Source organism: Mycteria americana, chromosome 1 (assembly GCF_035582795.1).
Source record: "Mycteria americana isolate JAX WOST 10 ecotype Jacksonville Zoo and Gardens chromosome 1, USCA_MyAme_1.0, whole genome shotgun sequence".
Taxonomy (NCBI): Eukaryota; Metazoa; Chordata; class Aves; order Ciconiiformes; family Ciconiidae; genus Mycteria; species Mycteria americana.
In genome coordinates this window covers 192,753,228-192,772,654 of record NC_134365.1, presented here as the reverse complement: position 1 = coordinate 192,772,654, position 19,427 = coordinate 192,753,228, and the positions used below count along the sequence as shown (strand labels likewise).

Here is a 19,427-nt window from a genome sequence, read left to right as displayed (position 1 = left end):
ACAGGTAAGTCATCCTCTGCTGACCAACTTCTGCAGAGTTCAAACAAGGACTGGGTTGTTTGCTTAGACTGGTTCTCTCTAGGCAACAATACGGATTAAATTTTAAAGCTTTTGGAACAGAGTAGGATTTGGTTGAGCTGGAAGAGGCTGTCTGTGCAAGAGAAAGCTTCTGTTCTTGCAGGTCAGACACACGTGAAGGACCAGTGCTGTCAACAGTGCAGGTTTTTTTCTTCAAAGTCAGAGATGGGGTAATAAATCATATCTGCTGGAGATATAAGTAGGAGAAGGCTGTATGGAGAAATGCATGTCAGAGTAGATGCTGTGTTAAGTCATTTCCCTAAGCACTAGGTACCTTTGGGTGTGCTTTACTTTGGAGAAGTTAGTTCTGTATCAGTAACTATCTGTGGTTATATGTTCCCAGCGAAAAACTTGGCTTAATTAGATATGGCTGGTATATGTTGACTGTAAACTAGAATGTGGTCTGAGAGAACAAACTAACTTCCCCTTTCTGGCTCTTTCCCCAGAAAAGCTAAAGCCTGAAGCCTGAACATAGGCTCAAGGCCTAAAGCCTGAACATGGGCTCAAGGCCCCTGTTTTGAAAATCTGCAGTTGTCCCCCTCGTCACCAGCATGGAAACAATAACTCATGACTGCCTGATTTCTGCAGAAACAAGATGGAATAATATTAATATTTTTTTCAGATCTTCACATGCAGGGTGTTCCTTCCATCTTTCTTTGACTGTTTCTACCCTGGGTCTTAGGCTTGGTCTAGTAAAGGAGTGTGTGGGTTGTAACTGTCTAGAGAATGCAAGACTCTGAACTATAACATGCTTTAAATGCAGAGCAGAGTCTTTGAATTTGGTATCTGATATCTGATTAACATCTACAGAAGCTGTAGAATTGCTCATTTAGGTGTCTAAAATGCTGTGGAGCTTTTAAATCCAGGCTAGGAGTATTTTCCTCTTGACTGACTTGTTAGTCTGTTTTCAGATATTTTTGCATAATGAATGTTAGAGTTCAGTTCTAATTGATTGTCTGACTTGTGAAACATACTTTATATCCTGCTTAATGGTTGGACTCAATCTTAACGGTCTTTTCCAACCTAAGTGATTCTATGATTCTATTCTATGATCTTTTCTTGGACGTATATGGGGCAAAAATGTATGCATACAAGTCCTCTGGTAGATAAGATGACTATGTACAAAAATAATACTGCTTAGAATAGAAAGTAAACCTCCCTTAATGTGAAACACCACTGACTGGCTAATTGAGGACAGCTCACTGAAATAGGAGGTGCAGAGTCCTCTCTGGTGTTGTTAGAATATACAAGTGGGTGAAGGTCATGAAAATGCAAAATGCAGGTTCATAGTTCAGGCTTTGTATGGCTTGTTTAGTATTCAAGTTCAAACTGTAAACTGCTTTGAGCAGGCAGCAGCAGCCGTATCTGTGCTGGTGCCTAGCATCTTTAAAATGGGGCTGAGGCACAAACGCCGTGTGGCTTGTTGTGGTTCTGTTGTTGCTGTCACATGAAATATCTTACCTTTTTTCCCTGCTAGATCCCCAAGGTTTATTGCTCTGATTGCTGGAGCTCAGTGAAGGTGTAGAGAGCAGAATAGCTGTGGAGCACTTAGACTGTAATGTGGGAGCGCTAGCCAGACATGAGTCTGAAATGGCACATTGCCGATTGACTCACGCCTTCAGTATGAAATTGAACGACTGGCTTGGGGTACTGTGGGCTGATTTCCTGGGGAGCTGCCGATCCTGATGGGCAGATTTTATTTGTGTATCCTTTAGTTTGTGTGTTGTTGCCCTTATGTTTCTTCCTGTGGGCTGGCCTTGTACTCAGGGTTGTATCCAGGAGCTGGGCAGTGACAAGCAATCACTTCTTCTGATGAGACTTGCAGACTTCTGAGTCAACAGTGTCTTTTTTTTTTTAATTTTATTTTGTTTTACTTGTTTTAGTAAAACTCCTTGTTTTAGTAAAACAAAGACTATTCAAACTGACAGTATTCAGCCATTTTGGAAAAAAAACTGTCAGCATTGGTAGGCAAGTAGAGGCAACAAAAGCATGTTCTTATTGAAGCACTAGACATTTAGCTGAAACAATCCTTGTTCCTCTATTTTATAGCCTGCCTCACTTTACTTTTACTCAACGCATCTTCTTACTTGACATGGAAAAATGGCATATATGTTACATTTTTATTGCTACTTACCAGCCAAGAGGATGCTAAAACACACTTGGAGATAAATAAATGATGCTCCCAGTATGCATCTTTTCTTCAGTTTAATGTGCTTTCATGTTTTAATAATATAGCTGTTTATTCTCTGTGCAAGAAGGGGTAGGGCCAGAGGAAATAAGATGCTCTTTTACCACAGTAGCAGTACAGCCCATCTATGGCAAATTGCCCAACCTGTATAGATATTTGTCAGTGTCTTCCCTACACATAAACCATATCTAACTGGTGTTTCACACAAGCCAGCGTTGCCTGGTGGACTGTGTTCTGAACTACTTGGAAGTCAGGCAACTTGGATACCAGCTCTCAGTCTGCCAGAAGGTCAGTGCCTGATCTTTGGCAAGACAACCTTACCTGTGAAAAGGAGACTAGGATACCAGTTTTCTTTCTAAAGAGCTTTGAGACTTACGGATGAGAGGTGCTACGTGAAAGGATAAGGCTGAATATAATTGCAAATCAACTACCTGTACTGAAGCCTAGGTTCCCAGGGCACAGAGGAGCCCTTACTGAGCTGAGCTTTGTAATTCAAGGGAAATGTAAACCTTTGTTTTGTCTTTCATGTTCATTAGCTCTTCCCATACACTCTCAGTTATTGCTAGTGTGGTGGAATTGGCCCTCAGAGATAGCACACTAAAATCTTCATTTCTGATCTTGTACTTAGGAAACAGACTCAGGGATGTCTCTTACTTGGAACTGCATAAATTGAAGGCTTGAAAAGATAGCCAGGTCAAGGAAGAATGTCAGTTTGGTTTGGTTTTGTGTTTGTGGGTTCTGTTTTTTTTTTAAACACTTGGACGTAAGGAAAGCAAGCCAATTTAACTGATTTTTACCAGATGAATGAGCCATTGAAATCTGTACAATAAAAGTGTTTGGTGGTGGTTTTTTTTTTTTGTTCCCACTTTTTTCACAGTTGAAATAACACTGTTCCTAATAATACTGCAAAGCTCAGGCAGATGGAAAACTTCACTGAGTATGGTGCTGGCTGCCTGCCCTCATCTGAATGTTAGCAGATTAAAAACCTCACCAACAATTTACCACTAATTGCCAGATAGAACATCAAGTAAAAACTATTTTAGAATCCACCAAGACACTTGGGTCTGCAATAATTGCATCATCAATTAATTTGATGTTATAAACAGGTAGTGGCTTTACAATATTACTTCTGCTGAAACCATAATTTTCTTTATAAATCAATTTTGAAGTACAGGTTTTGGGGTCACTTTAAATTTGTAAAGCAGATAGGAGTATGTGTTCATGTACTATTATTATACGTGATATCCTGTTGATTTCCAGGTCTGAAATACATGAATCCTAAGGAGTCTTCCAGGTTTTAGCTGGCTAAAGACGAGTTACAACACCAGCATTTTGGAAATCTGCCTTCGCAGTGTTTGTTTATATTTTGTTAGGGCTATTCTATGTTTTGCTTAGTTTCATGTTCTAGTACAGAAAGACTTGTAGCCTTCTATGGGAAATACCAGTGTCTAATACACTGTAGGCTTCTGTCCCTTGCATGGGGATAGCTTTCACTTGGGTTATGCTGTGGTAGAGATGGTGAGATCCACAGTGAACTAATGGTTGCAAGAAAGTGCAGAGCTACCTTCCCACCAGACCTAACAATAGTGTTAGTCCCCTTAGCTTCTACTTCAGGTCATGCGAAAGGTAGCCTAATTTTATTTAAGAGTTTATGAAGCAGACAGGCTGATTTTTGTCGTGTTTTTGGTTTTGTTTTTTTTTTTTTTTTAAACAACTTAGAGTCCGAATTGAATGTTTATCTTCGTAACAGCTCCTCATTTTCTACACTTGCATCATTAAAGTTTCACTCTGTGATTGTGAAACCACAAAATTACTGCTCATACAGGTTGACAGAGGAGTTCACTGTATGGAGTTAAAAACAGGAGTTGTTAATTAGAACCCAATATCAGATTAATCAACTAAATTAAGATCTTGGAGCAAGTGGAACAATTACAAAATGGGCCACAAGGGAATGCATGGTGATTCAATTTTTTTTTAAGGTTTTTTTTTTTTTGAGCAAGTAAACATGAAACTTAAACATTACCATGATCAGCACTTGGGAGGGAGTGAGTATGAACAAAGTGTGTTCTCATTAAGTGCCATGCTCATTGCTTTTACTGGAATTACCATGTGTCATGCACAGACTGACAACCCACACTGTTTAATCTACCATATGATGGAGTTGGTTGAATGGTGTGTAATGGCGGAGTTGCTGTATCCTTATAGGAAGGTTTTAATTACACTGTATTATACATTATTTCCTATTATGTGAGCTCAGCTTCAAGGCATAAAACTTACAGGAATTTTTCCAAAGAAAAGCAAATGTTGAGAGGATGTTTATCTTTAAAAGAAATTGTGCATCAGTCCCAGGAGCCTCTTTAACTGGAGAAAACATAGCCAACAAGTACTGTGTCAAACCTCATTGCATGGAACAGGGATGTAACTTGTCCTCTAGGTTTCTCTAGTCAACTCTTCACCTCAGCAGAGTTCAGCGAGGGCAAGACAAAATCCTGTATGTGTGGGTGATGGACTGGATGCTTACTTACCCCCTTCCGCATTCCTGCTGCTTCTGAGCAAGCTCCCAAATTCTTCCTGCTGGACTCCTTTGTGGCACAGGAAATACTCCTTTTCAAAGGGAAGTGTTGTATACCATTTTGCTGCAAAAAATGTAATTTTTTTTTTTTTTTTTTCCACCTTTACACCAGTGGGAGCCAAGCTTTCAGGCCAGGTAGACAATATACCTTCCAATGGCAGGAAAGGTGATGTGTAACAGTCTGACCTCTGTCACACAGTCATAAATGCAGGTAATACAGCCATATGTCTAGCGCTGCCTTGGAGGTGTACTCATAGCTCCCTGCCTGCTGGGTGTGAGATGCGTGTGAGAGAGAGAGGCTGCTGCTCAAGTTTCCATCATGTGAGTAATTCAAAGTAGCCTGCTCTTTGCACAAGTCTGAGTGCTTGTGGAAAGAAATGGGCTGTAGTCCAGGAGAACTGTTCAGACAGAAACATCTTGCTCCCAGTTGCCATATGTCCCAGAGGGCTCTTGGTTCCTCCTCTGTCGTGGATACAACTGCTGGGGAACAGGCACTGGGAAATGTAGTGGCGTCAAGGCTGAGCATCTTCATTTACAGCGTATCTGCTTGAGACAAGGACATGTTTTCTCCAGAATCCGCCAGGAGTAGTGGCAGTTCTTGTTTTCTGGGGGAAAAAAGGTCTTCCGTCATCTCTGAGATGACCTTCAGGATTCTGCCAGAAGAGGGGCAGGATCACCAAGATACCCAATGCTTAATGCTTTCAGTGCAAGGCACATTGCTGTTCATCATCACCTTTCCCTCCATGCACCTTTGTGTTCTTTCTTGGTCTTTTAAACAATTAAAAAAAAAGAAACCTAAAAAAAATCTGTACAGTTTGAACACAGTGATAATTAAGCATTAATCACATTTGATGTGCTTTTACCATTTTTAACTAAGCTCTGTGGGAGGAGGTTTCTCCTTTAACAGACAAAAATGATTTTTGTGTCAAGGAAATGTACTAGAATGCCGAAGTGTTCATTTTGGAAAGGCAGATGCCCAGTACATTGATATTGATAATCAATTATGAGCAAAAAGATATACAATTTGGATGTTGTCTTGATTTCCTTAAGTGGGGGGAGAGGGGAACGTAGTTTCTTTTACCAAATCAGTCTTGGTTTTCCTTGCAAAGTTTTTTGTTTTTTGGCTGGTTTGTTTGTTTTTTTAACTAAAAACAGGAACATTTTCCTTTTTTGTTTTTATACTGTTAATGCAGTTCATGGTTTTTATAAGGACTGTGTCAGGCAACGCATTCATTTGTGGCTTCCCCTTTTACTTAGAAATTAATTTCTGTATTACTGCACGCTGCAATACAGCTGTGCTTGGCAAAATACATGCCATGAGGCATGTGGCTGTGCCAGGCCTCTAGACTGGCTGTACTTAGCATTGTTCCTGTTTGTTTGAATGTACTGTCAAACTACGTGCCAGCTTTTACGTGAATAAAAATGTGGAGGTTTCAATTGATGATGATGTATTCCAAACAACAATATACCTTATTAATAACATACATCTATTCTACTGTTATTGTACTAAATTTCTTGTCCAGGCTGTTTTGCCTGACAGGCCAGCCCATGCAAATAAGAACATGTAATATCCAAGTAATATTTGTTAAAGTTCTAAGGATTTTGTGTTCAAACACTTAAAATGGGGACAATAGGTGGTGAAATATTTACTAGTGGGAGAAGAGAAATGCTTCAGTCTTAATGCCTGATGGGTTGCATCTGTATGTGTTTTGAGATACTAGTGCTTACTAGAAGCTGGGGTCAAAACTAGTCCTTTTGTGCTCTGTCTCAAAGCAAATGAGCGAGTGGTTTTGTGGGCAAAAAGATTGAATGCTCTGGCTCTGTGGGATTTACTGAATTCTTAATAAACTTGAGGAAGAGAGGAGATGCTGGCTCTGCAGTTAGTTTGTGGTTTTAAATAAGCACATAAACTTCTGACAAGCTGTAGTTGCTATAAGCAGGATTTTTGGCATTGAACATTTCTCTCATCCAGCTGGAAAACAAAACAAACCCCAGTTGTTAATGAAGGCAATGTTAATGCATTCATCTTTGCATCCCTTTAGAATTAACAAACCAACATGAAGCCCCTTAAAAGTGTAAATTAATCTGCAGGACAGTAAAATCAAGCATCCTCATAGCTGGTGCATTGCAGCTCTGCCTTTAGGAAATGCAGCGCATTTAACCAAGACATGATGTTACTCTGCATTTGAAGAATCCATAGCAAATCAAAATTTAATCCAGGCTCTCAGCTTGTACTGAAGTGATGATTTTTTTTTTTTAACACCATGGCAGTCTCCCATGGCAATCAGCAGTAGTTCTTGTCCTAATGATGTCATCGTTCAGTCTCCCCGCCACTACCAGGGGAGACGTACGGACTCCCGTTATTCACTGGCAACTGCCTTTGCTTGCATTTTCTGCTGAAGACAGGCTGCACTTACTCATCTGCTGTGCATTTGCTTTGTTTGATTTGCCAGGGTTTTAAATATATTGTGTGCATATGGATGTCCCTCTGATTCTATAGAGAAAATGAAGACTGCTGTGACTGGCGGGGGAAATGAACAGTTTGTTCACCAAGCATGTAACATGTTTGATTTTGGTAGCATATTTATAAACATGCTATATTTTAACTGGGTGATCTCATTGCCTCTGTGGAAAAGAGGTTATAAAGACACAGGCTGAACTCTTCATGTCTAGTGAAAAACATAGCCTCAGTAGCTCATGGAAAAAAATACATTTATCACTGACATGGAATTGTTGAACTAGAGCCATTTGTGAAGAGATGAGAGGGAAGTATTATACTCGACGAAGAAACACTAGACTAAATGGGGCTAGATTCATTTTGAATTAAACATTTTTTTTAAATACAGTTTAAAGATGAAAAAATTAAAAAATATCTCCGAAGAGATAAAAACAAACAAAAATCCCTGTGTTGCACTTGAGCGGGTGAAACATCACTAGGTGTGTCTGAATCAAACATGCTAGCAGTTGAACAATGTTTTGAATAACAAACTTTGCTGGTCATGGTAACAGCTGTAATGGAATATATTTGTGTGGTGTGTACAAATCTATGCTAAATGAACATGATTAAAGTGGGGAAGGACACAGTTCAGTTTCCCCACGTAATCTTAGCTCAGCCTTGGGCACACAACATTGATATTTTTCTCCCCAAGGGTTCCTTATCTTTTGTAATAGTCATGCTGGGGATTTAAGAGGCAGTTTTTGTGTGCAACACAAATCAGCAGTGTCGGGGTACTCTGAGTGATTTCACAGTGAGAAGGTAAAAATGGATGAGTCTTAAGTGCATGTGCAAGGGCCTAAGAAACACAAGCGTGAAGCACAGTTTCCTTCTTGTTTGTGACCCGACATAGATATGTGTATGTATGCCATGCGTGGAGTGGAAATGCATTCCCTATTTCTTCACTGGGATCACCTTACCCATGAGGAAATCCATACCTCCATTTTCCTTTCACAGTCATGCCTGGAATGTAGTGATCAGTTTGCTCTGTAGGTACAATAAATATAAAAGTCTATAAAATAACTGATGTGCCTTTTAAGAAGTATGCAGCAATGTGGACCACTACAAGTTGAATAGGCATATTGCAAGTAAAACAGCAAGAAAATGATTAAATTCAGATGAAGTTTCAGAAATAAAGAGATGTTGTGATAGGGGATGGAGAGAGAAGAAACTTTTTTAACAAGAAAAGTTAATGTTGATGTCTGTCTGTCTGTCTTGTAGGTACATACATTCTGACAACTGCCCTGCTGCCCCTCCTGGAAAAAGAAGCTGATGCCAGAGTGGTGAGTGCGATGCTGTTGGAAAGTAGTGTTTTACTATTCTTACCTTCTGGTTTGTGATGGCATTTCTTTGACTGTGCTAGGAATACAGGATTAGTTATAATGCTGTAAGCATCTCTAGAATCCTCTTGGATTTTGCTAACAACCGCCTCCTCCTCCAAGGCAAAGCTCCTGCCTGCTACTCTCAACCCTTCATTGGAAAGCAGAGTAAAACACTTCCTTTGGAAACTTCCCCTTTTCGCTGGGGCAAGTTACCTCTTGCAGCATAGTGCAAAATACCTATAACAGGAGTATAGGCTTAAAAGACCTTACAAGTCTTGGTATAAAACTGGGCAGTAGGTACATTTTTTAAATGAGATTTCCCAAGTTTTGTACAGTGTCTCTTGTTTTCTAATTAGCTTCTATAAATGCTAAACGTAAACTACAAATAGTGCTATTCTGCTATTTTCTTTCTTCCAATTACTTTTCAAAAGGAAGAAGCACAAAGATCCCTGATGGAGTCAACACCACTTTGAATGAAAATCACTTTCTAAAAAAAATTCTGTCTTTCACCTCATCTCCAGGTACGCTCCACACATGAGCACAAGCATAGTTCAAAGAGTATGCAGAGGAATCCTCCTCCTAGGGACTTCAAGATACGGCCTGAAGACATGCATGAGTGCAATTGTGGGGAGTTCCTGGTTTTCCTTTTCATCCATTTGCTTTTTATTCATTTGTTTTTCATTCATTTGATTACAGATAACTGTCTCTTCGGGGGGCATGCTAGTTCAAAAATTAAACATATCTGACTTGCAGTCAGGAAGTGGGACATTTGATGGAACTATGGTGTATGCACAAAACAAGGTACAGTCCATGGTTTTGGAAACAAAGCCCAGCACTTGTTTGCTAGGTGGCTTATACCACCTACTTTGCAAAAAGCCTGTTGTTCACTGTTGCTTTCCCATTGCATCCAAACCATACAGAGCTATAATCTTCAGGCAAGCACTTGTGAGTGCATACCATCTTGTGTAGAGGGCACGGCTAGAGTTTCATTTGATTTAAGTCTCAAGGGGGAAAACTGTCTTTAGCTGACAAACCCTTTCTGCCTGCTTCGTTCTTACCTACAGTCTGCAGCAAGTAGACGTGGTCAGTAAAAGCAGTGTAACCACTTTAAAAGTAAGCTTGTGGCCAGGATATGGATTGCAATGACCATGGTGGTCTCTGACAAAATTATCCAATAAATCCAATCAGGATGAGCAAGGGTATATTTCTGCTATACATAAATGGCCTGGTGTTTACAGCATATTTGGTGTAGTTTATCTCCCTGGGAACTAACTTGGTGGACAGGCTATTGAACTTGATGCTAGTCTGGCTCTTTTTGCTCTATCCTAGAGACAGCAAGTTGTCTTGACAGAACAGTGGGCAAAAGCTCACAGAAACATCCATTTCTCTGTTATGCACCCCGGCTGGGCAGACACTCCAGGTAACATCTGCCTGATACTCTGACTATATTTTTTTCTTTTCAGGATTAGTCTAAAAGCAAAGAGAAATGAGACTTTCTGGTAGATTTCTCCAACAGGTGCAGTGATTTCTTGGCTCCAAACTGATGCTTGAAGTAGTTTTGTACCCCCTTGGTAGCTCTGTTCTGCACAGTGCCTGCTGTCTATGTACAGCCAGTGAATTATAATGGGCAGTGAATGGTTCCAGCCCCACGCAAATGCACAGCAGAGCCACAGTGCGTTAAGCTAACCTTTAAGTTACATTTGTAGTGGGACTGTTAAACACACAGATAAGAGCTTTTGCCCCTGCGAGTACCAACGTGCAGGCGTTGGGAATTTGCAAGGGCATATAGTAAAATGGAGCATGCACCATTGTGCAAGCCCTGTTCCTCTGCTCTTCCTCTCAACGTTTACTGCTGTGGAGAAGCAGCGTGTTTGGCCAGACAGCCCTTTGTCTGAGCCGCAGCTGTTCTTCAGTGACTGTGTCTCAGCAGGTGGGCCAGCATCAGTTATCCAGTATGCATGTTGCGTTCCGCGGTATGTTACCAGCCCCTAACACCCAAGCTTGGGACGCAGACTAGCAATCTGATCTCTAGGTCTTTTCTAGGGACACAGTTTCCCAAATTTGCTTCTGATGACAGAAGCATTTAGGCCTTCTACATTATGCTTGAAAACTGCCCTTTCCAAATACATATCCTAGTATTTCTTTTTCTTTAAAATACATTTATTTTTGTACATCCTTTGTGGATTTCAAACCTAATGAACCAGAAAGTTATCCCACCTTAAAGTTCAAGGACTCTCCAACCCCCAAAAATAAACAGCTGCAGGGGATGGGCCTTCAGTCATCACCTGTTGGACAAAATGAAAAGAAACCAGAGTTTAAACATGAATTATGTTGTTGGTTTAGGTATTATTCACCATACAGTTTTTAAATACAATGCTGCAATTGGTTTCCTAAAACTGATGAGAAAAGAAGAGCTAAAAATCCTTGTAGAATACCTGTTTTTTGTTTTTTTCTGTTTCCCTCATGTCTTACTTCTTTGCAGTTTGGAATGGAATTGGCTCAGGAACCTCTCACTGATCCTGTTCTCAGCTCCTGCTTGTTTTGTCCCTGTAATTTGACCCAAACAAACAACTGGTGGATCATCTGCAGTTTAGCACTGTTCCACCACAAGTCACCGTACTCCTAGCTATGGAGAAATACTCATTCTTTCACCAACTCTGAGACGCCTTGTCTTCTTCCTACACTCACAATGGCAATTTTAAGCTGCTCTTTTTTTTTTTTTAATCAAAAAAGCCTTGCATAGCAGACCACCATTCCATTGTTATTCTTTCTAGCTGTGAGATCGTCAATGCCAGATTTCTATCAGAAGATGAAGAACAGTCTGCGCACAGAGGCCCAGGGAGCTGATACTGTTGTATGGTTGGCAGTATCATCTGAAGCAACAAAGTTACCAAGCGGCTTGTTCTTCCAAGGTAAGGCGGCAGTGTCTTACATTGCGTAGCAGCAGAGATCCCTAAGCTGCCTTGAACTGTAGGATCCCCGTCTGGCCTGGAAGGGGATGAAGGCTCGACCAGGCAACTGTTGTTCAAAGGATAAAGTATTTCTTAAAATCGTTCCAAGAGTAAAGGTTCAAGTGAGCATTGTGCAACCAGAGAGCGACCATGTTAAGTTGTTACGTTCCTGCTTTTGTCCTCTAAAGTAGCTGATAGAGACTTCAAAGCATTTCTTTAGGAAGGGTTGGGGGGTTTTTTAATGAAAATGGCTCTATGCAGGACTGTGCCAAGGGAAGATGAATCACAGCAGTCAAACAGCATCTTTTATGATGCTGGGAAACTATCATCCTTCTCACAGAGCACTCGGGGTTGGCTTTGCTTTACAGGCTCTTCTTCCTACCATTCCATGCTAGTTAAAACTGCCAACTCCCCCTTTCTCTAACACTGGGCAGAGACTTGAGCACAGTGGCATTTTTGGCACTGTAAGCATAGGGAATGGAAAAATAGGGCAGAGCCTTTCTTTTCTCCCAGGCAAATGACAGTCATCTTAGTAGGAGCAGCTGGAAGCATAGATGTCTTAATGGTGATGCAGGTCAGTCCAGTAGGAGAAAGGAAAAGCTCAGGGTAATTGCTTACAGGAGCCCAGTACTTTTGTTGGATGCGGCACTCAAATCCTGATCCACTGAATTTCTGGCACAGCATGCAGGAAGTTCAGACTTTTCTGGAGCTGGGTTGACCTTGTCCCTTCTGTCCCCTCCCAGATAGTCACACAGGGTTAGTTGACAGATATTTAACTAGACCTTTTTCATGTCATCATGTGGTGCACACAGAAACCCTACATCCCAGCTGGTCAGTCTTTGTAGAACCAGGCTTTGTCTTTTTCGTACTCCCGTCACCTTCTTCTGGTCCTAATGCTTCTGCTCAGTTGTTCTTGCTCTAGATTGTAATTCCACCAGGCTCTTGCCTTTGGCCTTTGCCTACCCTCAGCTTTAGTAAACAGGGAACACACCTTGGCTCTTTAGCTATAGATAGTTACTTTTGAGAGCTTTGGTCTTAGCATGACTGCTCTTAAGGCTGCAAGAGAGGTCCTGTGTCCGTGTCCCATGCTTATCAAATAGAGATGAAGTCGGTTATTTCTCTCTCCTACTGCCCTTTGGAAGTCACAGCTTAGTATGGGCCCTCTTCAGGCCCTTTTAATCAAGGGCTTTGTGTGCAGCAGTACTTTACCACAAACCCTGCTCTTCTGGTCCTAGACAGCCATTTCCTGAACCCTCCATTTCCTCCGTTCTCTTTTATTCTGTTCCCTTTGAGTGCAAACCAAAGCCAGCAAATTTTTTTTTCCTTAGGAAGAAAAATGGGAAGTGAGAACATAGCTCGTACAACCAGAATTCTCTGCATCTGCCAAAATAAATAAAAAATGTTTGACAGAGTCCTGCTTTCCAAAGACTAGAAGCATCTTCTCCATGATGCTGAACTTGGCTTTCACACATAGTTCCCAAACTTTAGTACAGGCTACTAGAAGCACTACAGTTAGGTAGGAAGCAGTTCATATTCAGTGATGGAGAAGGGAATGTTCCTCTGCATGCTTCTTGCTCCACAGTTTTCCATAAGCAGAGGTTATGTGGTGTGTGCAGCCAGTTACAACATTTGCTCTTAAGAGAGCAAACATCTCTGCTCCCCTGGGAAGCCTGATGGCAGCCTGATAGGTTTTCAGAGAAATCTGCTGCCTGGTGTTGCAAGAGCTTGTTCTTTTAGTCTCAGCTGGCTACTGCGGAATTTGGACTTATTAAAATAGACTAACAGTGCTGCACCAGTGCTCTGACGGTTGCTTCATAGACATCTGAGAGCACTGTCGTAAGGTTCCCAGGCTCTAGATACCATGTTCTCGGAGAGAAAAATCCCTTAGAATGGATGGTGATATAGCTATATTTACACAGAGTGAGCGAGGAGTACGAGATTTGGAAAACAAAACAAAGCATCAAATTGAGCAAATTTGGTCAGACATCTTTATGTTGGATACATGTCGCTTATGGCGATTGAGCAGTTAGCATAAGTGCTTTAGCAATTAGAATTTAACCATTTATTTTTAAGGGTGAAAGTGAGCATTTTGAGATATAATCCAACCTACAATGTCCCAGCTGGGGAATTTGTGTAGCACTAGAAACGTTATGCAGGAGGCAAGGAAAAACCCTGTCTCCTACTGAAAAAGCAACCTCTGCCTGCAGCAATAATCTCAAGTTATTGGTCTTTGTCTACAGGAGTTACGCTAGTGACAGGAGCAGGCGTAAACCGCCCCCCCCTTTATCTGTCCTGTCCCAAGCTGCAAGTGAGGTCTTGTGCCCCAGTCTAAGTCATATCGTGCTAAAGGACAATCACTCTAGTTCCAGAATACAAATGAAATTAGTTTAGTTTCTGGTTTCGAAGTTATGCTTAACTAATATTGTTTCCAGATACCTAGAAGGTAAGTTTCCTGGCTTCAAAACCATGAGGTATGTTTGGGCAGTATAGAGCCTAGCAGAAACATCTCCTTTGTGCTAGAAGAGGTAGTTAAATGTACCCATAAGAATTCATTTTTTTGGCTTCCAGACAGGCAACCGGTCCCTACACACTTACCCCTGGCAAGCACCCACAGTCCACCGGAGGATGAGGAGAAGCTAATGGAGGTGCTGGAAGAGTTGTCCCAGAAGTTTAAATCCACTTCTCCAGGAACTTAGTGTCATTGCTGACACAGCGTAACCACAAAGCTTCTAATTACACAGTAATAGTACTGTAGTGTGCCTGCTGTTGAGGGGAAGTAGGATGCCATAGGCCTGTTAAAAATAAATTGTGTTCAGGTGTTCTCATCATGGGGGAGAGTGGTGCCTGCGACTTTTTTTCTGCTGCCAGGAGTCTCTTCCATTGTGAATATGCACCTGCTGTCTCAAGACACAGTAAGGTTGTGTTCTTTGAATTGGAAGAAAAATTGAGGCATTAAAATATAACCCAAGGCTTTGTGAAGGTACCCAAAATCTTTTAAAACATTCAGCATAGAGAAACGCAGAGGAGCGTACCTTCAGTAGCCCTCATGAAATACTCAGGAAAGAAGTAGTAAATGTTTTAAACAATGTTTAACTACTGTATTTGACAGGTTGGTGGCTTCCTTTGCTGCGTGAGGGTGACTGGGCTGAAACATATAACTGGGAATGCAGAAGCTCTCTCTTGCATCACCTGCTTAGTTTAAATGGAAGGATTCCTCAAGGCCTTCAGTCTCTATAAATCAATGCTGGTATGCAGAAGTGATCTGCTTCTTTATGTTTGAACAGCAAGAATTTAGGAACGCTGCCAAATGCTTTCCACATTACTTTATGGAGCCAGGGCTGAATGTTTTCCTGTTTATGTCAAGACACCATGAAGTAGGAGGTTTCAACACATACCACACCCAGACATGGTTGGATCCAGTGGAGAAATGGCTGCATGACTCTAGGCATGAAAAGAAATAACATGCTAAGCCGTACGTGCTTGCCATTTCTGTAAAAGATCAAAAGGAGTTGCTTTATTATTATGAATGGATTAAGAGGGAGAAGGGAAAACTGAGTGGCACAGGTTTTAGAGGACAAGTCCACCTTCTGATGAGAGGGTTATATTTTGCCTGGAACTGCTTATTTCCAGACACAGAGCGTGGGATTTGTCTTGCCTGACCTATGGATGTTTGAATTACTCGTTGGGATTCTCACTGTAAATCAGTAGAGAGAAAACAGGGGTTTTTTTACAGTGATTTACTGGATCTAGTTTAAGAAACAACCCCTACATTCCTACATCTTTCTACTGCTGGGGAAGACAACCAGCTCAGACTAAGACATTCAGGTGGGATTAATTTTGTCTTCAGTATTTCAGATTTACTGCAAAGCCGAGACTATTAATAATGATAGTGGTAACACATTTTCTCCTGAACTGAGTGTGTTTGATAGCAAACTGCATACAGAACCCAACAAAGTTGCACTACTGTTTTACACATGGTTGTAGACCAGTGTGGTAGGACAAAAGACCTAGACACAAACATAACACAGGCACTCTTGAGCTCCCTGCAGTGACTGGTAGCTAAAGGCTATGCTGATGGGCAGAGGAGAACTCATTATGTCTGCTTTACATAATTTAGTTTCCCAAAAGATATCCTACTGGCTGATGGCATTTACGTATTATTCAGAGACATCCTATTAAGTATCAATTTAGAAAAAACTTCTCTTTTCAGCCTGTTGTCAGTCTCCTTGGAAATAAAGGCTTTACTGTCAGAGAGGCTCTGAAATAAGTTTTCCCATGATAAGCAGGGCTGAGACATGTCAGGCTGTCACAGCTCTTCCTGAAGAGGCTGGATCAGCATTCAAACTATTGCTTCATTTTAGAAACTTAACTCCTTCTTGCAATACAGTGAAAGAAAACAACAGCAAGGCTTGTACAGACATTTATTTCCTAGAAGTCTGGCATTAACATTTTACATGGTTCAAACTCTTAAATACAGTTACTGAAAATAAGAGCACAGCTGAAAGCATATATAATAACTACATTTCTCTATCCAGTAGCTGCAAAGCTAAGAAAGACATTTGCATACTTGAGTATTTAAGTCAAGTTGCTTCTCAGCTCTGCAGTATAGAAGAAAAGTTTAATGACAGGTATTTAAATAGTTCATAAAAATAACCAAAAGTGCACAATATGTATATAACATATTTTAGTCCCCATTCTGTACTGATGTATTTGAATAGCCTGTATTTTGCTTTTTAGTCACAGCTTAAAAATGAAGCCAAAGGTATGAAAACTGCTTTAATCAAAGTTTGGTCACAGTGTAAAAGAGCCAGGAGCCAGATAGTATGGTTTAAGAGCACTTGTGATTGAAAAAGAATTAAAACATAGGACAGCGATTAGAAACAAAATCCGAAGTCTCCCACACTTTGGTATTATGGTCCTGATGATGCTTTATTTCAGCCCTTTTCCACGAGAGCAAACATGGCATGTGGCTGTAAAGCCAGCGATGCTTTGTGTTAATGCAATCCAGAATAACTTGTACCTGCATGTAAGCAAATACACTTAGTGCCACCTATAAAATTTTTATGGGCAAGAGAAAAACGGCAGCCAGTGACAGATTACCAGAAATACAAGGTGGTGCAAATTCTTGCTAAGCAGTGCACACTGAGGAAGGACTTCAGCACACACCTGGTTTACAGGAGCCGAACGACAAGCACAGCAGCTGTTCTTACTGCCTTGCCCTTTCCACGCTCAGCCCAACACTTCTTCCATCAGCTTTCAGGCATATGTGACTCTGACCTCAGTTGTTTTTCACAGTCTGAAAGCTTTCACATTTTTCTTCATTTTGTGAAGTCGCCTAGTTGGGAGGTTTCTGCTCTTGGGGATTTTGCACAAAGAGGACCATAGTGCCACAGACCACGTGTGGAATCATTTCCCCATGTCCTAATGGAAAGGCACGGCCCATCAATGGTGCAGCGGGACTGACTGCAGTGATGGCAGGGGCCACTGAAACGTCTCTATCTTGGGTGAAAATTTTAGGAGGTCAATGTGACAGATGCCAGATGATTTTGTAAACTGCGTTTCCTCTTTTCCCAAGTTTCATTTCTGGGCTATGTTTATTCTTTGTAAAAAAAAAAAACCAAACCAACCTGTGGTTGATTAAAGGTATAAAGAATTGTTTGTTGTCTGCCTCTGAATAGCAGGGCATTTCCACATATATCTCACTATTTTGGCATAAACTGCAAATACCAACTCTTTGCATTTGCACCAACACACCTGCTGGCTTTTGTGCTGTCCTAACTCTCCACACTCCCTGTTCCACTCACTGGGGACAAGATGCAAGCAGGGACACCCCTTCCCTTTAAACAAGACTCGGGTGGGATGTTGAGCTTGAGCCTGGGCTCAAAGAGGGGAGTTTTACTATAGACTTGAATGTAAACAGACCTAAGTCAGTGCTGAAAAAATCAATGATGTAAACCATTTATTTGGTGGGGGACAGCCCTGGGCCAGACATTTCAATTTTCAATTCAATCACTAATTGTATGTTTTGAATAACAGAGTGCTTTTTAAAGCCATAGCAGTAGGAGCAGTATTAGTTTTCATTAACCAATGTTGAACTCAGTGACTGGAGAGTGAACATGGAGTTATTCTGTCAGAGAACAACCTGGTGGTCATTGACTCCAGTGGAGAAGGGCAGCTATAAACCAGTTTAATCTGTAAGTTCCTTTTGGCCGTGCCCGTCCATTCCCTGTATCTCACATTCCCTGCAAAAATAAAGCTCCCCTTCTCATGACACCAGATCCTACTTATCTAAAATTAGTGCTGGTCAACATCCACCCACTGTCTTTTTAAATGAGCTGTTGCCACTCTGAATGGCAGCAGGAAGCTTCAGATCCCTCCTGGCCCAGCTCGGAGTATTGCCCTGGTTGTCCACTGGGCTTACATCTCTTGTTCTGTTGGGAGAGGTAGTTCTGGGTGCGTTTGGGCAGACCCACTGACTGGTTACAGTACATAATTTTGAAATGCAGATAAGAGGACCTGAAAACCCTATATTCCTGCAGTCATCCCTAACAGCACTGATCTAGGCAATGAAAGAAGGTATTGGAAAAGCAAGGAGTCTAATGGGGAGTGCGTGTAACAAACACACCTCTGGGACTAATGTGACCAAGTCCAAGAACTTCAATATGCGAAGCAGGTCTGTATTTATGTTCTTCTCTCTAGAGGGAGCCATCAGATAGACGTTAGGAAAAACGATATATTCTTGTGAAGAAAACTTGTTCTCTCTCAGAGCAGACTCTAACACACAGCCTTACAAAGAGACACAGTGCCAGCCTGGCCAAAGGTCTTCAGCAGGCCAGGTTTTCAGCCTGAAACAACCCAACCTTTGCTGTGCCAGCAGCGGCAGTGGTATTTCACAGATAAAAATGCTTCTAGAACAGAGGAAAAGGGGTAAAACCTGCACTGGTGCAAATTTCAGGCGGCTGCCGAAGTCCCATATTCCTTGATCATTAAAAATCATTTTCTTGAGCACCTTCCCTTTACTTTCCAGCTGAGAATCCGCAACCCGCAGGGAGCCTTGAGGTGATGCAGAAAACTGCAATTCGTTCACTGCCCAAACACCCCGCTTCCCCCGTGGCTGCTCACCTGCTGCCGGGCGCTCCGAGTGAGAATTCGTCGTGGCAAAGGAGTGACCCCGCTTGCCCGTGCAGTAGTTGTCGGTTCTATGCCAACTCACAGAACAGGTAGATGAACGGGTCCAGTGAAAACTCAGTAACCCAAATTCCTCGTTACAAATCAACACACAGAGATGGAAAAGTAATAGCCAGATGCTGATAGAAATTAATTCAGTGGGGTTAAAATAGCACAATTTATTCAGTGATGCTGGAGACACTTATTTACATAATGGAACAGAACTGGAAAGTGTTACAATATAATTAGTGGAAAAGATGGTCAAATTGCTGAGCAGTATTCCTAGAAAACACTGACCTGAACAAAAGCCAGTCAAATTTTTTCATGTAAAATCCCTCTATTCTGAAAGACAACCAAGCCCACAAGACATTGGTCAGTACGGTGAACTTAACTTACCAAGTGGAGAGTCAGAAGCAATGCTCAGCCTTTGGAAAACTAAACCACACCTGAAACTAGTGGTAATGACAAAGATGAGTCAAGTTCGTGTACTCAGTTTTTTCTGAAACTTTTGTGATTACTTGGTGGTGGCAACCCCACAGAATTTTCTTGGGTCAGGACAAAGTAGAGGTGTTAATGATGGGTCTTTCACATCTGAGGGAAGCCCTGAGCTGTTATAAAATGTTTGTATTTGGTTGGTATCTGCAAAGGTGCTGAA

At 41.4% G+C, this 19,427-nt stretch overlaps 1 protein-coding gene across 4 annotated transcripts in view; it reads left to right on the top strand.

Moving 5' to 3' along the window:
• DHRS12 (dehydrogenase/reductase 12) overlaps positions 1-17,242 on the top strand; it is a 32,112-nt gene extending 14,870 nt beyond the window's left edge. For 3 of the 4 annotated variants that reach the window (XM_075489991.1, XM_075490010.1, XM_075490017.1), the window contains 5 exons: positions 8,554-8,615; positions 9,351-9,455; positions 9,984-10,074; positions 11,429-11,566; positions 14,174-17,242. In XM_075489991.1, coding sequence (XP_075346106.1) covers positions 8,554-8,615; positions 9,351-9,455; positions 9,984-10,074; positions 11,429-11,566; positions 14,174-14,301 — 524 coding nt within the window. In that variant the 3' untranslated portion in view covers positions 14,302-17,242. The remainder of the gene's footprint in view (positions 1-8,553; positions 8,616-9,350; positions 9,456-9,983; positions 10,075-11,428; positions 11,567-14,173) is intronic. The other variant, XM_075490000.1, reaches the window with a different exon arrangement.
• Positions 17,243-19,427: the final 2,185 nt, after the last annotated feature.